Source organism: Tetranychus urticae, chromosome 1 (assembly GCF_039701765.1).
Source record: "Tetranychus urticae isolate SD_2017Ah chromosome 1, NJAU_TeUrti_SD_1.0, whole genome shotgun sequence".
NCBI lineage: Eukaryota > Metazoa > Arthropoda > Arachnida > Trombidiformes > Tetranychidae > Tetranychus > Tetranychus urticae.
In genome coordinates, this window is record NC_142958.1 from 30,268,873 (window position 1) to 30,293,642 (window position 24,770).

Below are 24,770 nucleotides of genomic sequence, written 5' to 3' on the forward strand. Positions count from 1 at the left end.
AAAGGTTATGGATCTCCGTTCTTGTCCCAGCCAGAAAGCGGATGGTTGTTATCATTATGTACGAAATTAAAGAAAGAAAGAAAACACAATTTTTAATTCTTCGTTCTCGGTTAATTCGCTTGACACTTTCTTCATCCTTATCCAGTTCCACTCGACTCAATTGTTCAATATATGCTGCAAATGCTTTCCAATCCAAAGCAAAAGTTGCAATCACACAACGAGACAGAAAAACAACATTGTAAATCGCATAGCGTATAGTATCGAAATCTTTGTGTCTTGATTCACTCGAAAAAATAGAGGAAAGAAATGAAACAGATTTAATAATCCACTGAGTGTCTTTAATCAATCCAAATAATCCAAGAGTCAATATCAGGAACCATCGAGGGAAAGGCGATGTCATTAGGTTATATTTGACTAGAAAACCTTTGGTAACTATCGAGTCGTTTCTTTCCATTTTCAATTGAAAAATACTTTTGTTTCTTAATTACAAACAAAACTGGTCAACCCATTGGTCAAGATGTTGGTAATCAACAATTTTACAAATTGGTTTTGCTGCAGCGCTTTATGTGATCTCTATGGTTATTTTCACGGTTCTCTTATTCATTATACACTCATCTAATTGTGGAATATTTCCCTTTTCAAAGTAAAATTGATTAAGTGATTACAATTGTTCATTATTGATCATTTCATTATTGAATCGTCGTCTTTTAAGCTGTTATAATAAATCATTACCAGGTATTCAATTATGTCAATGGAATAACGACTTTTTATCCTCCTTTCTGTTCAAATGAAAATGAAAAAATTATCCTGATTCAGTTAAGATCCCAAAAAACAATTTAGATTCTGTTTTTTTGAGGTTCACAGGAGTTTTGGTATTCAATGTTTCAAACATTCATGCCAAAATCAAGTATGAAATGTTAGACATCCAAAGCAAAATTGAACATCGAGAAATGCTATTGAGACTTGAAGTTTTAACATGTTTATTGATTGCTAGTGTGTTTCTTGATACACCTCCAATGAATTCAACATAACTTTCAACTTTTTCCTAAAAGTGAAGTCTATTTGTACAGAAAGTTTGCCATCGTAAGAGCTATAGTCAATGAAAAGCTTAATAGTGAAGTAACGAAATTAGGATTAATCAGGAATAAATTAGAGAAGGTGAAGCCAACATTTCGCCAGAGCATTCGATTGAGAAAAAGGTTATTCTGTAAAAGACAAAAGACAATTAAGATTTGAAACATTAACAAATCATTCATTTACCTCATTGTGCAAATTGTAAGACTTTAGATCGTATGAAATCTCGTACAAATCCTCCATTCCTTCAGTTGAAACTTTGTTAACAGCAACCAGATTTAATGTTAAATAGGCTGCAGTGGTTATATCCAGTACCATGTACAAGAAGAAGGCTATACTTGTTTCACTTTTTCCTCCTAATATATTCACAATGTTGACTAGGTTGAACAAGAAGAACTGAAAATAAAACCAAGCAATGTAATGACGAGCGAATTTCTCAGCCTCTTGCGATGCTCGAATGGTACGGGTGTATAATGACCGATTGCGTCTCATTTCAGACAACATTAGGTTTGGTGAAGTTATCTGAAAATGGGCCAAGTGTTGGTTAATGTATTGGAAAGCAGCTTTCAAGCAAATACAAAGATCTACAATCAAGTGAACCAGGAAAAAGTTTCCGATGTGCATAACAATATCAACAAAGAGAAGGAAAACGGCATAAATTTCCGTTCTTAGTTGAGGCATGTAGCGGGTGCTGGTTATAACAGTGTATGCAATGAGAGAAATAAGAAAAAACCAATTTTTAATTCTTCGCTGTTTGTTAATTTGTTTGACACTCTCTTCATCCTTGTCCAGCTCTACTCGACTCAATTGTTTAGCGAAATTGGCAAATGCTTTCCAGTCCAGAGCGAAAGTTACAATTACACAACGAGACAAAAAAACGGCATTGCCAATCATGAATCGATAAGTTGCGAATTCTCGAGGTCTTGGTTCATTTGAAAAAATGACGGAAAGAAATTCAATAATCCATGAAGTATCTTTAATTAACCCACAAAATCCAAGAGTCAATGTTATGAACCAGCGAGGGAGAGGCGAGAACATTAGGTCAGACTTAACCAGAAAACCTTTGGTTACAATCGATTCGTTACTGTCCATTTTGAATCTAAAAGACTATCTGTTTCTCAGTAACAGGAAAACATTGGTCAAGATGTTGGTCTACAATTGATCTTCTTCCATGATGTCATCGGTTGTCTTCACGTTTCCTTCAATTTCTCTATTCTTCGGAAATGCTTCTAATTTTAAAGTAAAATTGATTAAGTGATTAAAAAGCAAACGATTGTTCATTATTGATCATCATTGTTTATTCCTTAGAATCTATTCTGCGGTAATAAATCATATTCAGGCATTCAATTTTATCTAATATCAATCGTTTATTTACCAGCCTTTCTTTGTCAAATTGATACAAATTGGAAATCATCTTTCAAAGAAAACATGACTATTTTTATCCAATTAAGGTCAGGTTTTCTTCTAGTCCATGTTAATGATGAGTTTCTTTGTTTCCTCGATGTTGGTACTGTGTTGGCGTTCAATATTTCAAATATCATTGCTAATTCGGGATGATAAGTTACTACAAACCAAACTTCCTTTACTCTTTGCTACAAACCCAAAAAAGTTGAACGAGAAGAAATGGTAACGAGACTTAAGAGTGTAATTTATTGATTAATCTTGGGAAACCGGATTGAGAATAACAATAGGAATGATTATTATACTCATTATCAGAATTAAAAGTCAAAGTCAATCGTGATCTTTCCATCTTGGAGTTAACTTTGTTACTTTATTTAACTTTGTCTTTCTCAAGTTGAAACTGCTAATCAACTGTACAGAAAGTTAGCAATCATGATAGCGATTGTCAAGGAAAAGCTCAGAAGCGATGTAATGAAATTGGGATTAATCAGGAACAGATTAGAGAAGGTAAAGCCAACATTTTGCCAGAGCATTCGATTGAGAAAAAGGTTATTCTGTAAAAAGCAAAAGACAATTTAGATTCGGAAACATTGACAAATCATTCATTTACCTCATTTTGAAGATTGTAAGACTTTAGATCGTATGAAATCTCGTACAAATCCTCCATTCCTTCAGTTGAAACTGAGTTAACAGCAACCAGATTCAATGTTAAATATCCAGTATTGATTATATCAAATGCCATAAACAAGACAAAGGCTATACTCTCTACACCTTTTGGACTCAAGATTTCAACAATGTTGACAATGCTTAACAAAAAGAAATGGAAATAACACCAAGCAATATAATGTCGTGCAAACTTTTCAGCTTCTTGTGATGCTCGAACGGCGCAACTATACAATAAGCGGCTTTGTCTTAATTTAGGCAACATTGAATTGGGTGAAGTTATCTTGAAATGTTCCAAGTGATGGTTGATGAATCGGAAAGCGGCCTTCAAGCAAATACTAAGATCTATGATCAAGTAAATGAGATAAAAGTTGCTGATCAATATAATAATATCGTTGAGAAGTATGAAAAGGTAATTCACTTCCATTCTTATCCGAGGTATAGAGCGACTGATGGTTATCATTATGTATGAAAGTAGAGCGAAAAAGCAAACACAATTTTTGATTCTTCGTTCTCGATCAATTCGTTTGACACTTTCTTCATCCTTATCCAGCTCAACTCGACTCAATTGTTCAGTGTATGCAGCAAATGCTTTCCAGTCAAGACCAAAAGTTACAATCACACCACGAGACAATAAAATAACAATGTAAATCGCATATCGTATAGTGTTGAATTCAATGGACTTCGATGCACTTGAAAAACTAGATGAAAGAAATGGAATCAAGTATCGAGTATTTTTAATCAGTCCACATAATCCAAGAGTAAATATGATGAACCATCGAGGGAAAGGCGATAACATTAGGTTGTACTTGACCAGAAAACCTTTGGTAACAATCGATTCTTTACTGTCCATATTTAATCTAAAATAACGATTAAGGATTAAAGATCATTAAAGGTTAAGATTAACTGAAGAATAAACTTTGGTTGTTAGTTTTATTTTATGTATGATTTAATGTGAGTCTCTTATTTATAAGTAAAATTGATTAATTGATCATAAATCAAAGCATTGTTCATTATTGATCATTATTGGTCATTTCTTTGACTCATGCCTTCCGAACTTTTATTATTTATTAAATCGTAACCAGGCATTCAATTTTATCATTTATCAATCCTCATGATATAACATTGATTTTTATTTTATTCATCAGCCTTTCTTTGCAAATTGATACAAATTGGAAAAGGTCAAGACCACCGACTATGACTGAAACTGCCGAAACTGTCAATAAAGTTTGTAAACAGTCTCAAACCATTTTCATAACTTATGCAATTTCAACCGATTATCATTAAATATGCGAATTGAAGTTCATTTTAATCAAAAACACTTAAATAGATTTGATTTAATAACGGATAGATCTTTTGGTTTAGTCTACAATCAGTCTCTTTAAAGTTGTAACCAACGGGTCAGTATTGACATCGTTTATTTGTACAAGTAGTTTGCCATTGTAAGAGCAATTGTTAGCACAAAGCTTAGAAGTGCAGTAATGAAGTTAGGATTGATGAGAAACAAATTAGAAACAGTGAAACCAACATTGTGCCAGAGCATTCGGTTGAGAAAAAGGTTATTCTGTAAAAGACGAAAGACTGTTTAGTTTTGAACTAATAACTAATAATTGATTTACCTCATTTTGAAGATTGTAAGACTTTAAATCGTATGAAATCTCGTACAAATCCTCCATTCCTTCAGTGGAAACTTTGTTGACAGCAACCAGATTCAATGTTAAATAGCCGGCAGTGATTATATCCAGTGCCATAAATAAGATGAAAGCTAAACTAGTTTCCCTTTTTTGTCCTAAGAGATCAACTATGTTGTTAATGTTGAACAAAATGAACTGGGAATAAAACAGCGCAATGTAATGACGGGCAAATTTTTCTGCTTCTTGTGATGATCGAACGGCACAGCTATACATTATACGGTTGCGTCTTAATTCAGACAACATTGAATTGGGTGAAGTTATCTTGAAATGTGCCAAATGATGGTTGATGTATTGGAAAGCGGCCTTCAAGCAAATGCTAAGATCTATGATCAAGTAAATGAGGAAAAAGTGCGCACCTATGTATGCTGAATCAATTATTAGAGAAAAGATGTAGTAAATTCCAACATTTAGCTCCAAGATGAGAAAGCATCCGTTGGCAATCATTGGGTAAGAAATTAGAGAAACAACGAAAAACCAATTTTTAATTCTTCGCTCTCGTTTAATTTGTTTGACACTTTTCTCGTCACTTTCCAGCTCCATTTGACTCAATTGTTTCGTGTATTCCGCAAACGCTGTCCAGTCCAGAGCAAACATTGCAATCGCAAAACGAGAAAAATAAACTGCATTGTGAATCATGTATCGTATGCTCTGTGAGTCAATAAATTTACTGGCCATTGGGCAATATGGAAGTTTAATAATCCATTGCGTGTCTCTAATTAACCCACAAAATCCAAGAGATAATACTGTAAGCCATCGAGGAAAGGACGATAACATTAGATCATACTTGAACAGAAAACCTTTGGTAACAATTGATTCGGTTTGCACTTCATCCATATTTGCAGTACCAGTTCAACACCTTTGAATATCTCAGTATATGCGTTAACTATTTGTCAAAATGATAGTAATCTTGACGTTCCTCAAATGTTCAATTTCTGATCTAGTTGTGAGTTTAATCGAGTAAAGTAACTATCAAAGAAATTGATCGTTTATTATTGATTACTTTAATGTGGTCAATTTTTTAATCATGCCTTGGAAACTGCTATAATCAATCATAACCAGATATGTAATTCAAGATGAATCGTCATAATTGAACATTGATTTTAAATTGTCATTCATCAGTCAAATGTTGGCGCCTTGTGCTTCAGAGCCACCTGACGTTTACCCACCTTACCACATGTGAATCGGTTTGTTTTGGTTTTGTTCAATCTTTGTATTTAGTAGGTTTAATTATAGTTAGTTAATTAAGTGATTACATTACAATTACATAATCTGGTGTAAGTAATTTACAATCCTTCAATCATGGATAACATACAATGCTCTAATTGCAGCTCCAAATCAATTGATGTTGAACATGTAAGTTTAGTAACCGTTTTTATTGCGTTCTATTTCCATCAACAATTTTACTCATTTCTTATTTTTTTTTTGCTTACAGGGTAGCTGGATTTGTTTAAATTGTGGACTTATTGTTGCAGATAAAAGTCAATTTCAATCAAATGCGGAACACGAAGGCTTAACTTACACCAATAATAGTTTTTTCGATGGCCATCGAGGTTTACCCAATTCCGTCAAACATTCTCTTCATCGAAAAGCAATCGCACCGGCCTGTAAAAATGCTTTAGAAAGGACTAAAAGACTTGGTGAATATTTTAAGTTCAGTCCTACCATGATGCAAAACTTATTGGACATCTTTCAAACGCTGTTAAAATCATCGATCTTCATCAAAAAGTATACCAAAAACAAAGCTATACTTGGTGGTGTTGTAGCCTTCATTGTTACTAATCAAGCTGGAATGATATTACCAATGGACACAATTTGTGGACGAGTTGGTTGCAGTCTACCTGAATTTAAATCAATTTTAAATATGGTTCTTGAAGCTAACCCAAGTCTGAAACCAACGCCGAAACCAATTAATGATCTCATACCTCACACTCTAAATGAGGCAAAATTTGATGAATCTGAATCAAAAGTGATAAATGAACGTACTGATGGTCTAGTCAAATTAGTTAAAGATGCAAATCTAATGGATGGTAAACATCCAACCTATGTGATACAGGCAGCTCTCTGTTTAGCTTGGAAATCAATTAAACCAAAGGAAAGAGGACCAAATAAGATAACCTTTAAAAAATTTTGTAACATTTGTAAATTACCATATTCTGAAACTGGTAACCAACGATTCAAAGAGTTACTTGATTTCACATGTACATTAATCACGTATTTACCATGGACAAAAGTATCAAAGCAGGACTCAAAGTCAGATATCGCATTTCACTTGATGGATATCTTGAATCACTCAACCTTACTTATCCATCGTCATCGAGAAGCCAATAAACCTAAGATACCTGTTGTTATTCAAGAAACATCAAATCTCATGAAAAATTACAAACCTGTTATTTATTCTGAAGAACCCGAAATTTCTGATAAAGAAATAGAAAGTTACATCCGAAGTAAAAAAGAAATAGAGTTTATAAAAGATCTGCAATCGAATTTGCAGTCTTCATCGCCAAAAGACTAAATTCTGGATTAAATAATCAATAAAATTTCTTTCAAGATTCAAGTTTGTTTGTTTATTTTGGTGTTGCTGGCTGCAACTTGCAGCTTTGATCAATCGATTTAAATCGATGCTCGGTATGAATTATCAGCTGGTTCTCTCTCTCTGTCATCTTTGTTGTGCTTTGTCTCATAACATGTTGCAGATAAATTTTGTGAAAGTTTAATTTTCTGATTAATTATGAGCAGTTTATCATATTTTTTCATTTTGACTCTAGTCAGTATTGCTACCTGTGATTGGATCGAGCTATCGGATGACGGACCTGTACCCTTCGACACCCCGATCACCTTTACAGTGAAAAATTCATATAGAACAATAGCTCCCTCGTATGAATATCGATTCAAATTTGAACAGTTTCCCCAGCACGATGACACCATCATATCAACATCGGGTGAAGTGTTTTACTCTGTAATATTTGCAGCATCTACAGCACCCAAAGCTGAATTTTACACAGTGCAAGTTGACGTATGGTATCGGTTTCTGGGTGTTCCTTTTTATTCAATTGGAGCTGTTCTTTCTACCTTCAAGCTTTCAGGTATTTACTAAATTAATCACCTTAATTTACCTGCATTCTTATTAATTTTTCCTTTCTTTCTTCCTTTCGTTTCCAGATTCACTCATCGGAGTTATTGATGTCAACCAGGACATTGATGAGGAGAGTTTGAAAAACAATTTCATATCTACAGCATCACCTGTTAACCTGACTGCCAAAATTCATGACCCCAGTGGTTTTTTCGCCTCAGCCAACATCACGTACAAGTGGATCGTAAATGGCTCACCGCAAGAGGAAAGCTATGACCAACTCATCATCTACAATTTCACTCAGCCTCAAATTAACAACATCTCAGTGATTGTTTCTGCAATTACAACCACTTTGCAAAAATCTGGCTTATTTGAAATCTCCTTACAAAGTAAAGATCCCATTCACAATTTGACTGCTGATGGACACACCAATGTTGAACTTTTCAGGGATGAAAGCCTCCAGTTGAATATCAAGATTGATGGTGGAACACCTCCATTTTTTTACTGCTGGGAAATTACAAATTCAACCACTTTGGGGAAAATTTGTAAACCTACAAATGAAAGTATTTTCTCAATTATCAGATATTTCAGTGAAAAGGGAAAGAAAACCTTAATAACAAGTGTTAAAAACGATGTATCATCATTTACCAAGAACATGACCATATTAATTTATGAAAGTAAGTGACACTGACTTCTGAAATCTGCCACTAATCGCAATATTTCTATCACATTTTAATCACATTTTCTTTTTGTTTTTCAGTTGAACATCGAACGCAATTGAGTTTTGTTTTGGTACCTGTTTGCAGTATAATCATTGCCATTTTCATCATTATTGCTGGCATCGCCATTCACATGAAACAGAGGAAGGAATTGACAATCGAAGTTGCTGATTTTGATTTCCAATCGATCGATGAAAGGATGGAAAGGACCTTCTGGGAGAGAATCCGTGACAGTTTTACTCAATCATTGAAAAGCTCGATATTTAGGCCTTGCACAAGAAGGACCGATCTTGATGATTTTGTTGATAAAACTGAGTCTGATGATATTTTACCGGCTGAGCCCAACATCAGCGAATGCAATTTAAGGTTTAGTGGCGATCTCGATGATTCTGGTGTGTCTGGTGATTTTAGATCTTGAAGCTCTAATTCTTAAATGCTTTTAATTCAAATGATCTGAGAAGGCTGAGGTTTTTTTTGGATTTCATCAATAGGCGAACCTGTTTTATTTTTTGCACAATATGGTCTCAAATTGTAATCATTACCAGTCAATTATAAATTTACCTCATCCAATTAACACTGATATCAATTAATATATTACATTTTACACCCGAAACATCAAAATCATCAAGTTGTTTGTCAACAACCAAAGTCATTTAACCCAGATAGTCATATTTTACCATCAGTATAATATTTATTTTTAAATTTAATTTTATGAAAACAACCTACAATGAAAAGCCACTCAAAATGATTAGATTGGTTAGAATTGATTAAGCAAAAATGTTAGGATTTATCGGTTTGTTAAATATCTTGTAAAGAAAACTCACCATCATAGTGTTTGTATCAATTGATATTGAAATGATTTGCAATCATAACAATTAGGGATGCGACATTTTCAATTCAATCTTGTAGATTCAATCAGCCATGAGAATAACATTAATAAGATTGCAGCAATTGTGGTAAACATTCAATTGTTAACTTGTATCGCTGTGAACAATCATTTGATGGATAATATTCTGTTCATTTTAATCATATTAGTTTTCATGATAAAGCTATTCCCATAAATAAATCGATAACTCCTTATTCATTAAGATTCATAAATTGATCATGATTCATGACAATATTTTGTAACCCTTGATTTTACTGAATCAAATTTTTGTAGCAAATCTGAAATCTGTAAATAAAATGTCTACCTTTTACTAATTATTCACTAATTTGATGTTTGTTTAGTAAAACCTTGATATTTATATCAGTATTCACTGTCAAAGACTCAAGTTGTTTGATAAAAATAGCAACAATCATCTAATTACTCACAATGTTGAAACATTTATCTTGCCATTGATAGACGATAAAACTCTAGTTGTTGACCTAATAATTACGTATGATACTCAGTGGACAATTAACCTTGATATTGCTATTGAAAGATGTTAGATAAACTTGAGGTTCCTTAATTTTCATGTCAAAACTGGAAATAGCATTGAAAGGAACACGTTAGACAATTGATTGAATAGCCAACTGTTAATTATTGTTAATGTGCTATGAAGTCCGGTAAATTTTTTCTCATTAATATAGTTATTCTGGTCATACTGTTTAAAGTCAACTCATCAACCTCAAAGTTGGAACCATTTGTGAGAGGATTTTGGTGTTCAGATGAGACAATCAGATATCCAAGTCAACATGAAACAGTTGGAGCCAAACAACTGTTTTTTATCGTTATTTTATTACCAATTGCCATTATTTCAACCAGTGAACTGATTGCTGCAAAACATCAATGGCCATCAAACCTAAAAGGCCTCAATGGTAACATTGACCAGACATCTTCACAAACAGCTTCATTAATTTACAATATCGGAATGGTAACAATTTCATGGTTATATTGTCTATTTTTGAATGCTCTGGTCACTGAGTATATTAAAATTAGTGTTGGACGATTAAGACCCACCTTTTATCACGGTTGTAGACCCAATATTTCATGTGAAAATCCGATTAATCAAGGTGTCTACTTGACCAACTTTTCTTGCTCAGTTGATTTGAAGGCTGAAAATTATCTTCGAGTTTCATTTCCTTCTGGTCATACATCTTATTCGGCATCATCGATGGTCTTTCTAATCATCTATTTAACTAAAAGGTTTTCAAATTGTGATGGCAGGGTAAATCATTGGAAATATCAAATTACTTTCCTACAAATCATTTTATTTCTCACTTGTATCTCTATTGGAGTGTCAAGAGTTGCTGGTAACGTTCATCATTGGGAGGATGTTTTAGCTGGTCTCCTTATTGGGTCCATAATAACCATATTTTGCACATTCATTTGGGATCGAATCGAGAAGGAAGTGGTTCAAGATGAAAAATTAGACGAGAATCGATGTTTTGACTTTCTTCGAGCTTAATTCAATGGTTTTTACTGTTGATTATACAATTGTACTTGCACAACTCTATCTTTTTAAATAACAAATACAATTAATTTTGATTCAAGTTGTAGTTAGTTTTAATAATTTATCAAATATGCAGAAATTTGTACAAATAATTGAGAAAAATTTGAATAAACAAGGGAAATAGTTAGAGGTGAAAATAATAAAGACTAGTAATTGTTTTGATTGCTGTGAATAGACGAGGTTCAAGTGTTTTCCTCGATTTATCAAACTCAAAATAGTTGAAATTTAATAAAATTCAGCAAAAAAACTATTCTATGTAATAAATGAATAAATATTTATAAATGTAAAGATCAGTTCAACTTTTACCATGACAAGCATATTAATTCAATAATTTTTTTATATTCCAATTTATAATGATGATTGCCTTGATTGCCATTTTGATTAATTGGTTAACTTTCTTTTAAATTTAACTTGGCCTTTCGCAAAAGTTTATCGGTTTTCCTCAATTGGCGAGTAATTGCTTTTTCCATGCTTTCCTTTTTTGCTTTCACCTTTTCTAATTGCAATGAAATTGAATTTTCATCTTCAATTGTAAAATTTTTACAAATGTTTCGGGACGAGTTGAATATTTGATTTAAATTAGCAAGATTTGGTTTCATAGCAGCCATGTATTCAGATAGATTAATCGATTGAAGAAGAAAACAATCTCGATATAAATTATCCAAACAATTGAGATAGGATGACAATTGGTTCAAATTACCACGAAGAAGCTGGTAATGACCGAGTGAAATGTAAGCTCGCAATGTACTGTTCATGTCTTGATCTGAATCACCAATACCAAGATCTGGACTAGATAAATTACAGTTTTCTGAATCATCGCCTGTTCCCTTTCCACAGGATTTATCAGTATAACCTTTAAGATTAAGCTTTTCCATTGAGAATAAATTTTTTCCTTTGTTGATTCCTTTCACTTGATTATTGATGATATCATATATTTTACTGGTAGAGTAGGAAGATGTCATGTAGAATTTTTTATTGGAAGGTGTTTCATCTTGAGCATAATCCGCATGATTGTTGAATTTCATGGATCGATCAAAATTGATATCATCACAGCTTGAGTAACGCGATTTCATGTTGGACCGATTATCATTTGTAGTGTTTTTGTAATTGGAGCGTGAAAGTGAAGAAGTGCTTGTTTTTGAATCCATTTCCTTGAGATATTCACATTCTGAGTAATCAACATTTTTAAACATGGGTTTAGTCATTGGTGTTAAAATGGTTTTATATGAAAAGAGTGACTGTTGCGATGTTGAAGGTGATCTAGTTAACTGTTGACTAGAATTCAAGTCTTTCTTTGTATTGGCTTGGTTTTGGGTACTTGTAGGTGAAAGCCGGCTTTTTATGTCAAGATGATGATGGTAATGGTGATGATGATAAGGAGATTGCTGTGGCTGTTGGTTTTCATGATTAAGAGAGTATTTGTCTGAATGAGACTTTGTTCTTTCCGCAAATTGAACACCTTTTTCAGTAGATATTTCAACAGTTTGACTTGATACTGAGGATAAACACATTGGTTCAGTTTCTGTGCCTTTCTCTTCACATTTTGATTCGGCAACATCAGTCTGTGAACCATTATCTATGCCGTCTCTAGACACCGTTTGACAAGATTGAGATGATTGATAATGTTTCTTGAGATCTTCATCAGTTTGACTGTGGCAATTGCTGAAACGTTTAAGCTCATCTTTACGACAATAATCGATTAATTTATCCAAATCATCCGAGCAAACTAACGTTTGGGTCGCCTCATTTACTTTATTAACATTAGATTTATGACGGCCTCGTTGTCTTTCAGCAATAAACTCACTGAAATCCGATAATAAGCCAAGTGATGACATACCTGCTGAGAAATAAAAAAAAGTAATTAGTTTGATTGAATAACAGATGATTTTTTACCTAAATACTATCTTCCGCATCTCTAAACCAAACATTAACTGGATCATCTAGGTTGATAACTTTCCAATGGAATAGCAAACAAAAAGTAAATAAGATTGAAAGCTGACAAATGTGGATAATGATTATTGTTTGATGAAAATTATTTTCATCGAGTAATCTATTGAGATTAAAGCTGATTCTGATCCCAAGAATGATAATGTTTGGTTTTGTGAGTTGAGAAAAGAGTATTTCAATTTGGTAATTTGGATGCAAATGAAATGGTGCAAAAGTGTGCATTAAGCGTCCAATCTTGCATAACAACTGGTAAATTTGGTGCCAAAAATGTGCAAAAGGGGAATGATGGGGATAAGTTGTTGGTGCAATTGTGGACCTATTTCTCACCCGAACTAGAAAGTCTTTTCATTCGACTTTTTAGAGGGACTCGAGCTGCTGAGTTAAGCGTGTTCAAATCAGTGCAAGTTTCGATTCCGATTCGTGATTTTGAGACATTACGATCGGGTTCAGACCATTCTTCCTCCGATTCAGATGAAATATTGTACAGAAAATTTTTATGCTTCAAATATTCACTTCTTTCTTTATCAGCCAAATTAATCTCAATCAAGGGATTACCTCGGTTCCTATTTTCAATCATATTAAACATTTCTGGATAGAGTCGTCTTTGATGTGGACCATTTCCACCATCAAATTCATCTAATGAAAGAAATCAAAAATAGAATTAAAATCAAGTTCCAAAATAATGGGAAGAGGTTTGGAAAAAAAGATAAATCAAAAGCATAAACAATGATTTGAAAGAGGTTCAAGAGGACAAAGTTTAAAATATATTTTTAAATTAATAAGTCATTCCAAGAGTGGGAGTCAGAAGACTATTTGAAAATAGAGTAAAGGAAACTGGTCGTAACTGATTTTATGTTATTTATGTTATTTTTTGTTTTTGCTTAAGTCTTTGTGCTTAAATAATATCACATGTGTGGTAACCATGTCGAGAAAGGAACCAAAATTTGGCAGGAAGTTCTGGTTCATCCTCCTTTCATCTTCTTCTTCTCTAGGGGAACTTAAGACCTTTTTGGCAATCACAAAACATACACAATGTGAGCTTTGAGATTTAAGATGAAAACCATTTTTGGTTATTTGGTTTGACCAGCTAGTGGTGTAGCTAAAAATGAGAAAATGAGAAAATTAATTTACCTGAAATCAGGACAGATGCAGAGTTAAGTAGATCTTCAGATGAGTTCAGCCAATAATTAACAGAATCAATGAAATTTTCATTTTGTTGGATGCCTTTTTCTTTCAAATGCCTTGTCCAAAAGTCTCTCACATCATAAAGATGAGACATAAATGATTTACAAATTGATGTGGTCACTTGAAGATCACTGGCAAAAGCGTCACGTTCCGTCCGTAAAATATTTAATTCAAATTCTTTGTCTTTAACATTCTCCTCCAGGCGATTCTTCATTAAATTTAACTGGTGGTCTTTAGCCTCTAGTGCTCTTTTGTATTCCTCCAGAGCCTTCTCATATTTATCATAATCTTTCTCAATGAATGAGTCGCCATCTGAAAAGGAACAAAAAAATATGTAAAAGGTAAAATTAGTCAAAAATTGAAGATGAAAAGGGAAAATGAAAAGTGAAAATGAAATAACCACCTGATCGACGAACTCCTTTGTTTTGTTTCTCGTAAAAGAGCCTTAATTTGAGGTCGAAATTTTCTCTTCTTAAATTATTCAGTTTAGAGTCTATTTCTTTCATGGACATTGCTTGGTTTCTCTGAGTATTGGTGATTGCTGGGCACGCAAGCTGCTCTTGCAAAGATAACGGTAAAGATGGAAGAGAAGGTGATTCGGTTTGGCTTTCCTCCTGGTCATCCTCTGGCTCATCTTCCTCAATCCCGTATTCCATGGTTGGACTGTCAAACCAATAATAACCGTCACTATCCATTTTGATAATTTTATAGAAAAGCTCACGAAATATAATAAATCAAGCAAAAAGGATAACCAAAGCAACGGCAGGATCAAAATAAACAAAATAAACAAAACAAAATGATAACCAGGCGAAACGAAAACGACAGCAAGGCCAAAAGCACAAAATTAAAGTCAAATTAAATCATAATCATTTTGATTGTAAAGAAAAGATGAAATTAACAAAAAAAACAAACAAAAAAGTCAAAAGGATGTCACATTATAATCAAGGGATAAGAATAGGAAATCTTCAAACCCACCAAGAAAGTGAAAGATCATTGTGCAGCGATAATGCCATGATAAGGATTAGCAGTTGGTTAACAAGTTGCTTGATTGCTTACAGCAATAAGCCACAAACAAAAAGGAAAACCAAATAATCAATTTAATCGAATTGTAACTGATTAAGAAATAATATGAACCTACACTGCAAAATTTTTACAGAAAAAATACTCAACTCGAAAAAGGTTATCCTTCTACACAGACTCTATGCGAGTCGCAAATTATGTAGCCCCTCCTATCGGTTACATCAATTTAATCATAGATGATAACCTCATAACCTAAACTTGTTATTTGATTACTTAAAGCAATTAACTGTGCAATTCTGGATTTAGGAATAGAGGAAATCTAAACTTGAAATAACTCAATGTTATAACAATAGTGAAAATCTTTCGTAATATTTGTTACCTGGTTAGAAAATTAATCTACAATTGATGTAATTAATTGGTATCCTTGCAATTTTCATAGAAACCTAACTTATTGAGATGCATCTATTCCTAGTCAATCATTAAACAATTCTCTCTCCGGTTGTTGTTCAGATTTGAATTTAAATCTCAGAGGTAATTATCATAGAGCTATCACCATTATTATCTTAATATAAATGGTTTATCGAAACAGGAAGCAACATCTAATATTCAAACGGTTCAACTTTCTTTGTTGATTATCTAGTTTTGACATGAATTTTTTATCAACTTGACTGAAACAAAACATAGGAAATTACATGTGCTAATCTGATAATCTATGAGTGTTTTCACATGTGTCAGGCAACGTTTTCATGAAAACAAAATTCAAAGCAATGTAATTTTAAAGGGTGTTGCGTGTTATTCTCGCCAGCTATCTTATCACAATGGAGATTTATAAGATTTCCATTGGACATTTTCATCTTTATCAGTTGTTTAATCTCCATTCGGATGAGATAGCTGGCGAGAATAAGACGCAACACCCTTTATTTCCAAAGCTAACAAATGTAAGAAATTTTGTATTGCATTTACAGTGTATTGAGTTTTTGCCTTGGAGTGCTGACATCTAGGTGAACTAAAGGGGGAAATGAAAAGAGATTGAGGGGTAAAATAGCAAAAAGTAAACAATATTAAATATTTACCCCTTATTTTACTAAAACATAAAACAAGCAGTAAGTTAAAATACATTTATAAAACGGACAGAAGATACACAAAAGTGGATCATATGTTTCTTAAAATTTAAAAGTAACTCACCGGACAAAAGTCCCACCAAGTCCCACCAAATTCAAAAGTGGCGCCATCATGTTTAAAATAAATTTTTCTGTATACAAACTTAGTCCCACCAAGTCCCACCAGATTTAAATTTGTTAATATTTAAGGAAAAGTTAATTCAAGTTTAAATCCAATCAAGTTTATTAGCGTGATTAGCTTCAATTACAAATTCATCTGTGCTTTTTAACAATTATCGGTTTATCACAAAAAGTTTTTAGATCATCATTAGGATCGGCTTTCCTGGTTGGGCACGCTGCCAATCTATCAGGTCCTCCATTTAAATGTCTATTTGCACTTTCTTTCCTTTGGTAAAATGTTTTCCCACAGAGTGGACAAGCGTAAGTGTTATTTCCTCGCTTCCTCTTTTTCGTTTCTGCTGTTTGTGCTTGTAATTCCTCAATGGTGAAAATATCTGGGTCTCTCTCTTTGAATTCTAGCTCATCTTCACTACCTTCTTCATTCGTAATTGTGTTAGGTTTCCCGTACCAATCTGCTTGCAAATGTACATAAACTTCGCCATTTATTTTTGCCAAACTTTTACTTGTGCACGGCCAATCTATTCCAGCAACAGGTACCTTTCAAAAATAAAATGAATTAGTTTCAATGAAAGTAATTGTCTGAGCGAAGCGAAGACTATAAGATGAAATCAGAAATCTGTGTGCCGCGATAACTCAATTTTTATAATTCCGATTTTATCAAGATCTTGAAAATAGGTTCATATTAGGCCAAAGAATACCTGTATGGTTTTTGGTGAACATTGGCCCACTCCCAAATTTTCAGAAATTTAAATGCCGATAGATGGCAGCATCCGCACAAACAACAGATGGCAGCACATTTTTTGTGCAAATTGGTTAAATTGAACGGCATCGGCTTTTTTAACCAATTTTTTACCGTTTTTCACTGTTTTGTCAACCATTGACCTATTTAACTATTGTCCACTACTTAACCAAACACATTAAACACATCAAATCAAACATTATCACTTTAAAGAGACTTTTCTCAACAAAATGGTCAAAAAATTGTCCATCACATTAATCCAACACTTTAGAGTGGCTTTTTTCCACCACATTTTCAAAATATTTTTCATAAGATATTGCACCACTCAAAGCCTACCGAATTTTTGACACTTTTTGGATATGATGGCGATTAATATTGAATATGTTAGATGGTGTAGAAGTGGTCAACAATTTGGTGCCTTTGGGTGATGGCTCTTATAAAAAATTGTTTGAAAATGTGGTGGAAAAAGTTGTTCACAATTGATCCCGTTAACCCCTAGACGACATGTTAAGGCCAACTGCAGTTGAAGTTGATCAGTCGGATTTAGCTTCACAATCGATATCGACAATTCATTGGCAGCTATCTATACGTTCGACCTGGATGAAGATCAATACACAGAACTCAGCTGCACACTTTTCGATTTCGGCATCTTTTTATCTAGAAAAATTTGTACGCTTTTATACGAGAATTTATGTTCGTTTTGCAGATGCAGCCAAATGTTGAAATCGAAAAGTGGACTGCTAATTTCGTTTTATTGGTCTTTGAGAAGGGCCGCTGAAGTTTTCTTCGAGTTTTTTCTTTTTTTACAATGTCATCTAGGTGAATTATAAAAGGAAACCATGAATTTTACAATTTAAACAATTGAAAAACTAAATTACGGGAAGAGAGGCATAGATGGCTACAAGAGATTTCTATGAAAGAGTGCAATCGTTCTTATTGTAAAATTCGTGGTTTTGCCATTGTAGTTCACCCAATGGCCGGGTAACAAACAAGTAAAAAACTGTGAGGCTACTTATGAATTGTCAATATCAGTTCGTGAACTTTCTGTTTTAGTTTATTGTCAATTCTTTAATTTTTATTACAATCATGCCCCCATTGATCACAGTATACAATAGCTCAGACGTCACTGTTTTTGCAGTAGATCTAGTAAAGTATCAAAATAAAAAACCTTACCTTTTCAGCCATTATTAGATTTAAGGTTAATATGTGTATCACAGAAATGCAAGAAAGAAATACAATAAAAGAACAATGCAGAAAAACAATACTTATGGTTAGCAAAAACAATGTTAATAACAAAAAAAAGCGTTTGAAACTTTCATTTTAAACTTAAACTTAAGTAGCTAAAAGTGGCTAAGTAGCTTATCTCTCAGCTAGCTCTAAGCTACTTTAGCCAACTTGCCTATTGGCTGTAGCCACTCATGCGTACATGTGGCTGGCTAACTGGCTTGTTTTCACTAGCTTCGGTATCTACAATATTTGTTATTTCAATGATATTTTATTTTACTATTGTCAACATTATCTTTTATGAACCAAATAATGACCAACATTATGGCCAATATCAAATATTTGTGTTGTTTGTCTTTCCATGATGAGTTCTGAAAATCAGTTTGCATATCCTTTAAAAACTCTATTTCGTTTTTACTTCGAGGTAAAGGCCCAAAACAGCCAAAGTCAAAACAGCCAAGTCCAAACCAGCAAAGTCCAAAATGGCCAAAGTCAAAACAGCCAAATACAAAGCTGCTTAAATCATATCAATTCAAATTGCAAAAAAATCCAAAAAAACCTGCCTATGGATATTGATAAGCTAATTAATTATACTTAATTAACTCCGATCGAGTCAGAAAATGGGCCACAGTCACCTATGTCGATGCTCTTGTGTCCTAAAAATTATTGAGTCAATTGATTAAGTCAAACTTATTCAAAATTGAAGCAAAAGTCAGTTGTAAAAAAACAAAAGTACTTTTTGATACCCTAATAAATCTGACCATTTAAGTAGTTTTATTTGATTTAAGCAGCTTTATATTTGGCTGTTTTGACTTTGGCCGTTTTGAACCCAAACCGTTACTCCGACAACCAAAAGTCAATAAACCTGTTATCGACTCTGAAGAGCCCGAAATTTTTGATAAAGAAATAGAAAGTTATCTTCGAAGTAAGGTTTGGGTTAGGTTAAGCCACAATATGAGTCAAACTTATCCATCCATGGTTTTGCCTGATGTTTATATCCACTTGATTTGATACTCAAATAGTAATCGAAATTAGCAGTAACGAATTGGTATTCAGAGTCTTCGGAAGAGAATCCAGAAGAAGAAAGAAGAAGTAAGAATCAAAGTACAACTGTTTATCTTGATTCTTTGGAATCCATTGAACAAAATTTTAAATCAATACGTTTTAATATATTTCAATGTAATAAATTTAAATTTTGTTGAAACTTTACAACTTGCGTTACATAAATAGATTTCACTCTAAAGACGGGAAATATTGAATGTGATATCAAAGATGAGTATTTAATATGAACATTTAATCTGAAAGAGGGACTAAACATTTAGCAGATCTGGTTTTGAGAAAAGCTATTCAAATAACTTTTATTACAAAATGTCGCCTTGGCTTGAGGTACCTTATCATTTCGTTAAACATGTTCATTTCTAGTAAAAACCTGTATTTATAGCTTTGCAACTTTCACCTCAATAGGTTTCATAAAGATCACTCAGTTATTTAAAGTAAAAACATCAGATTAAAGGTCAAGAGGAGGGATGATATGTTGTTCAAATGCTTTCGAGGGTTTGGTATTTGAATTGATAGAAAGTTCTGCTCTGAAGATAATACTAAATTTGTCAGTTTAGACTTGATATCCTAGTTAGTTCAATGTTATTTCAACATTGCTTATGATAATAAAATGAATTCAGAATTTTATATTCTTATGCTTTTTTCTGTTTTTTCATCAATCAGTTCAGATGATAGGCCACCTGGATGTGGTGAATACAACGCATTTATATCCAAAAGTCGTTCGGTATATCATAGCTTGGACTTTCTAGGTAAGTATGAATCTCATTGCCGAAAAGTTCCTTCCTAATTAATGCGTACTTCTGACACGTTTTACGGCAATTTTCATACTTCCAATATTTTTATATGTTAAATTGAATTTTAAATATGAAAATGAGGACCAATATATTGTTTGAGTCAACCTCAACAATCTTCAGTTTTAGCTGAAAAGTAAAATGAAAACTAAAATTTGCAATTGACATTTTATTCATGTTGTTGTACATGTGTTATATTTACATGAAACTTATTTTTCTATTTGACAGATAACAGGATGTATCGTTTCAAATTCACCCTGAGGCTTCCACATTGGATTGGTGATAAACTTCGACATAATCAAATGGTTATTCGCACTTTTCCAACGGAAATCAATGATTTCAAGGAAAACACTGATTATACCAAGAATATCAGTTTGGAAATGGAAACTTCTTGTGGTTCTTCAAAATCAGCATTTGATAAAACAGATGTTGTTACATTGACTTTGATGGAGAAAGAAAATAATCACTCAGTTTTCGTTAAGACAATTAGAGTCGATCCATTATCAGTTGACTTTTATAGTCCTAAACCAACCATGGAACAGTTCAAGATGTTAGCTGAAAATGAAATTAAAGAAAGAACTGAGTTTTGTAATCATTTGTGCGTAAACCAAAAATTATTCGGAAAAAGATATACTCCACCGTCATTTTATTTGATGATCTGCCCTAAAGAAGTCTGCAAATGTCAAGGAAGGATCAAAGATTATTCACAAAGTTTCGCTGAAATGGAAAAGTTTGTAAAGATTATGAAATATCTTGAATTGTTTCAGTATAAGTCACCAAGCTGTGAAATAGATATTTCGAGAAGATACAAATCCATTGGAGCCGTTGAACTGGACAACAAGACTGCTTCATCGTTTCCAAAACTTGATAATAATCACTATTTTGTTGCTTCTTTTACCGATACAAAAGCTCGAAAGAGTGCAGCGTTAATATTGAAAGACTTCAGAATCATTTGAATTTATATTACATGTAATATGCCAGAAAAATGAGTTGAAATCTTGATAATAAAATTGAAGAATCTGTTCTAACTAGTCTGAGCGAAGCAAAAGCTAATAAGTTCATTGATGATTTTGATTTTCAAGTTTTCGACTGAATACTATTTTTGGTAACTTTCAAATGAATTTCTTTAAATTTTACAATCATAATCTGTAATTGAGATTATTCAATAAAATTCAACCATTCAATTACGTTAACAATTTACTCAAACAGTGACTTTTTTTCAATCAGAAGCTAACATGCAACATTATCACTATTGAATGAAAATTAAGTCATCAGTAATAATCATAACCAAAATAATGAGTCTTTTGTTACCAACAGTCCAATAACTAACTACATGAGTTGTTACAGTACAGTAGCGGTCAAAAAACTGACAGCCTTAAGTTCGATTGGGATGATGAATCGGAACCGAAATTTTTTTTGAATTTTACAGACCAGACCATAGGGAATCAATAGACATATAAATTAAGATACACAATTTCATAATCGGTCATTTATTCAATTTTAAATGCAAGCATTCATTTGTGAGTGAGACAGATTTAAATTTGAATTTCTCGATAAAACATATTCAAATGATTTTATAACTGTTCAGTATCATCGCTGAACTCTTCCGTCTTTTTGTATCGGTAAAAGAAGCGATAAAATAGTGATTATTATTGAGATCTGGAAAAGATGAAGCAGTTTTGTTGTCCAGTTCAACGATACCTCGAGGACTATATCTGAGCAAAAGTAATCCTAATAGACAGTTTGAAGACCTATCCTGAAACAGTTCGAGATATTTAATTATTTTGACAAACTTTTCCATTTCAGCATAACTTTGTACATCATCTTCAATCCTTTCATTGCATGTACAGGTGCTTTTTGGACAGATCAAAAGATCACGTTCATCAAAAGTTGATCCGTTGTTTTTTTGCACAATTCATTACAAAACTCTGCTCTTTTCTTTATTTCCTCTGCAGTTAACATCTTGAACTGTTTCATGGTTAGTTTAGGACTGTAAAAGTCGACTGATAATGGATCGATTTGAATTGTTTTAACGAAAACTGAGTTATTGTTCTGTTTCTCCATCAAAGTCAATGTAACAACATCTGATTTATCAAATGCTGACTTTGAAGAACCACAAGAAGTTTCCATTTCCAAACTTATATTCTTGGTAAGTTTAGTGTTTTCCTTGTAATAATTGTTTTCCGTGGGAAAAGTGCGAATTACCATTTGATTATATTGAAGTTTATCCCCGATCCAATGTGAAAGCCTCAGTGGGAATGTAAAATTATACTCCGTGTCATCTATCAAATGAAAAGAATAATTTCATTGCATTAAATAATCAAATGCTGATTAAATGTTTTTTTTCTTGTTTCACGTTAAATCGCTTGAGCTTAATAAAAATTTGTGAATACAGATAGAACTCAGATCGCGCATTATAACGATTAGATAATCTGACTGTGAACTTTTGAATCTAATTTTGATCTTTTTCAGCTGCTCCATACCCAGTTGGTCCAAATCTTGGGGCGCAAGCAAACTAGAGAGAGCGTGAGGATAAAGTTAATATGCAGAATTTTCGCCTCTTTACGTTTTTTTGCATTTAACGCAACAAGCTGAGCCACGATCATGACTGATCGTAAATTTCTTTTCACTGAATACAATAAATCCAATCCCCATCTAAAGACTAAAATTATTGATGAAATCCATGGTCAATGAGAAAAAATAAAATAAAATTTGGTTCAACAGTTGAGGCAACATATTTTTTACCTAACTCTTTACTCGAAAAATGATTTTACTTATCCTTCTAATTTAACAATAAACCAGCAATCAACCTAAACCAAAAAAATTTTTCCCCCAAAGTCAATGCTAAAAGATACGGATTCTGCATTTTTTCCCCTACCCTGTTTAAACGCTAATTTCTCAGGTACCTGAATTCCGATGAAGTTCAGACTATTTTTCGTGGATGTAGTTTAATCATGACTTTCAGGCTGGGAAAAAATTTTCTTTAGAATCCTTTTAGTTTGGCCACAATCTTTACGCAAAAATTTCATGTTTTGACTTTATATATGGTATAGATATAGATTAAAATAAGCAAGTCTTTTTCAGTTAGAGAATCATTTGAATGATTTTGAATAATTTGAAAGCTCAATTTTTGACATATAATATAATAGCTTTTGATATGCAAAACTTATGAAAATTAAATATTTTTTGAGCCTATTTTTGCGCTTAAATACAGATCTAACTTAATCTATCTAATCTAACTCAGAAATTTACCGTACTGAGTGCATTGAAAAAAGATTGGTACCATTTATCCATAAAAATTACTGGAACCATAAATATTTGTTTTGGCCAGATGGCGCTTCTTGTCATTATGCCAAAGGAACAATAGAGGTGCTCGAAAAATTCGAGATAAACTATGTTAAAAAAGATTTGAACCCACCGAATGTACCGCAATTGAGATGTATTGAAAAGTTCTGGGCCCATCTCAAACAAAAAGTTTACTCAGATAATTGGAAAGCTGATAATTTTGTACAATTAGAGCGACGTATCAAATCGAAGCTATCTGAGTTCAATAGTGAATATTTTGTTAAATTATTCGAAAATGAAAAGAAAAAAATAGCGCAAGCTGCTGACGAAGGTCCATTATCAGTAATTATCTCAAATAAATAACCAATTTAACCCCATATACTTCTTAAATTCAAAAATCATTTTACTGACAAACTTTAGTGCCCTTACCTTATAGATAATTTTCACTCAAACAAAGGTATCAATGTCTGCTTATCCAATTATGATTGATTTTTTAAACAAATACTAACGAAACAGTTAGCAGTTTTTGTTTCATACTATTTCAGGTATGAATCTACTTTGGCCGATGGGCTTTAGCTCATCAATCAGTTGAAACTTTTGATCGAAATAACAAGTTAGATTTGAAATATTTGAGATTCATGCTTACCTAGAAATTTCCATCCATGTTCAGTAGAATAACGTGATGTTAACTTTCCGTTGTATTCACCGAATCCAGGTAAGAATTCACGTGAACTGATTGTTCGGAAAACGAAAAAAGTAAAAATAAAATAAAATTGTGGATACATCTTATCTTAGCTAGCAATGTAGATGAACATCAAAATAACGATGATATAACTTTTTTAACTCAAATCAATTGGAATTTTAAATAGCACCTTCGAATATAGAGACATCCTTCATTCAAAAGTAGTCAAACCACTATTAATAGGTGTTCTTGACTTTTAAGTCAGAAAATTTTCGCTGTATTATTTTCACAAATGTTATTTATCGTATAGCAGAGCAAATTGCAAAACTGGTTTTGAGAAAATTTGTTGAGGTCAAAAACTTATAAGCTAAATACGGGTTTCTACTGAAAATACAAACGCCTCACAAAATGTTGATATTTATCTAGATATTTAGCAACTAAAACTTTTTTAGATGATTTTTCAAATGTTTCAAGACATTCACTGTGGAATTAGTAAACCTGTTCAGAGTAACATTTATTCCTGCAACAATCTTTTATTAATAAC

The 24,770-nt window shown here is 32.8% G+C and overlaps 6 protein-coding genes across 8 annotated transcripts; 3 read left to right on the plus strand and 3 right to left on the minus strand.

Annotated features, from left to right (window-relative positions):
* Window positions 1-649: 649 nt before the first annotated feature.
* On the plus strand, window positions 650-7,386 carry LOC107361547 (transcription factor IIIB 50 kDa subunit). 2 transcript variants are annotated; one of them, XM_089266277.1, is made up of 3 exons: window positions 650-668; window positions 6,082-6,185; window positions 6,265-7,386. In XM_089266277.1, exons 2-3 carry the CDS (start codon window positions 6,132-6,134, stop codon window positions 7,342-7,344), a joined length of 1,134 nt encoding a protein of 377 aa, XP_089122403.1. In that variant the 5' UTR covers window positions 650-668; window positions 6,082-6,131; the 3' UTR covers window positions 7,345-7,386. The 2 variants fall into 2 exon arrangements, with proteins under 2 accessions (XP_089122403.1, XP_015783873.1); XM_015928387.3 differs by lacking the exon at window positions 650-668 and having other exon boundaries at window positions 6,033-6,185.
* Window positions 7,387-7,500: 114 nt separating this feature from the next.
* LOC107362110 (transmembrane protein 130) lies at window positions 7,501-9,824 on the plus strand. Its single transcript, XM_015929116.3, has 3 exons — window positions 7,501-7,915; window positions 7,992-8,579; window positions 8,663-9,824. The coding sequence occupies exons 1-3, from the start codon at window positions 7,561-7,563 to the stop codon at window positions 9,037-9,039; spliced, it is 1,320 nt and encodes a 439-aa protein (XP_015784602.1). The 5' UTR covers window positions 7,501-7,560; the 3' UTR covers window positions 9,040-9,824.
* Window positions 9,825-11,082: 1,258 nt separating this feature from the next.
* On the minus strand, window positions 11,083-15,468 carry LOC107362005 (uncharacterized). Of its 2 annotated transcripts, none has more exons than XM_089266276.1 (4): window positions 14,589-15,468; window positions 14,132-14,497; window positions 13,328-13,636; window positions 11,083-12,890 (listed from the first exon to the last, which is right to left on the minus strand). In XM_089266276.1, the coding sequence occupies exons 1-4, from the start codon at window positions 14,878-14,880 to the stop codon at window positions 11,443-11,445; spliced, it is 2,415 nt and encodes an 804-aa protein (XP_089122402.1). In that variant the 5' UTR covers window positions 14,881-15,468; the 3' UTR covers window positions 11,083-11,442. The 2 variants fall into 2 exon arrangements, with proteins under 2 accessions (XP_089122402.1, XP_015784466.1); XM_015928980.3 differs by having other exon boundaries at window positions 11,083-12,893; window positions 14,589-15,337.
* A 1,057-nt stretch (window positions 15,469-16,525) lies between these two features.
* On the minus strand, window positions 16,526-19,211 carry LOC107362008 (uncharacterized). The gene is made up of 2 exons (XM_015928983.3): window positions 18,359-19,211; window positions 16,526-16,983 (listed from the first exon to the last, which is right to left on the minus strand). Exons 1-2 carry the CDS (start codon window positions 18,368-18,370, stop codon window positions 16,579-16,581), a joined length of 417 nt encoding a protein of 138 aa, XP_015784469.1. The 5' UTR covers window positions 18,371-19,211; the 3' UTR covers window positions 16,526-16,578.
* LOC107362009 (uncharacterized) lies at window positions 16,664-21,307 on the plus strand. The gene is made up of 4 exons (XM_089270280.1): window positions 16,664-16,746; window positions 19,432-19,501; window positions 20,132-20,217; window positions 20,488-21,307. Exons 1-4 carry the CDS (start codon window positions 16,722-16,724, stop codon window positions 21,213-21,215), a joined length of 909 nt encoding a protein of 302 aa, XP_089126406.1. The 5' UTR covers window positions 16,664-16,721; the 3' UTR covers window positions 21,216-21,307.
* Window positions 21,308-21,714: 407 nt separating this feature from the next.
* On the minus strand, window positions 21,715-24,345 carry LOC107362007 (uncharacterized). Its single transcript, XM_015928982.3, has 2 exons — window positions 24,191-24,345; window positions 21,715-22,541 (listed from the first exon to the last, which is right to left on the minus strand). Exons 1-2 carry the CDS (start codon window positions 24,327-24,329, stop codon window positions 22,126-22,128), a joined length of 555 nt encoding a protein of 184 aa, XP_015784468.1. The 5' UTR covers window positions 24,330-24,345; the 3' UTR covers window positions 21,715-22,125.
* Window positions 24,346-24,770: the final 425 nt, after the last annotated feature.

Bases quoted from the DNA above. Each gene is read 5' to 3' on its own strand.
- LOC107362110 (XM_015929116.3), top strand. From the start codon at position 7,561: ATGAGCAGTTTATCATATTTTTTCATTTTGACTCTAGTCAGTATTGCT. The intron at 7,916-7,991 runs GTATTTACTAAA...TTTCGTTTCCAG, and splicing joins TTCTACCTTCAAGCTTTCAG to ATTCACTCATCGGAGTTATT. The intron at 8,580-8,662 runs GTAAGTGACACT...TTTGTTTTTCAG, and splicing joins GACCATATTAATTTATGAAA to TTGAACATCGAACGCAATTG.
- LOC107362009 (XM_089270280.1), top strand. From the start codon at position 16,722: ATGTTTTCCCACAGAGTGGACAAGC. The intron at 19,502-20,131 runs GTAAGAATCAAA...TTCATCAATCAG, and splicing joins TCCAGAAGAAGAAAGAAGAA to TTCAGATGATAGGCCACCTG. The intron at 20,218-20,487 runs GTAAGTATGAAT...TCTATTTGACAG, and splicing joins TCATAGCTTGGACTTTCTAG to ATAACAGGATGTATCGTTTC.
- LOC107361547 (XM_089266277.1), top strand. From the start codon at position 6,132: ATGGATAACATACAATGCTCTAATTGCAGCTCCAAATCAATTGATGTT. The intron at 6,186-6,264 runs GTAAGTTTAGTA...TTTTGCTTACAG, and splicing joins AATCAATTGATGTTGAACAT to GGTAGCTGGATTTGTTTAAA.
- LOC107362007 (XM_015928982.3), bottom strand. From the start codon at position 24,329: ATGTATCCACAATTTTATTTTATTTTTACTTTTTTCGTTTTCCGAACA. The intron at 22,542-24,190 runs GTAAGCATGAAT...TTCATTTGATAG, and splicing joins ACATGGATGGAAATTTCTAG to ATGACACGGAGTATAATTTT.
- LOC107362005 (XM_015928980.3), bottom strand. From the start codon at position 14,880: ATGGATAGTGACGGTTATTATTGGTTTGACAGTCCAACCATGGAATAC. The intron at 14,498-14,588 runs GTGGTTATTTCA...GTTCCTTTTCAG, and splicing joins CAAAGGAGTTCGTCGATCAG to ATGGCGACTCATTCATTGAG. The intron at 13,637-14,131 runs GTAAATTAATTT...TTCTTTCATTAG, and splicing joins TGCATCTGTCCTGATTTCAG to ATGAATTTGATGGTGGAAAT.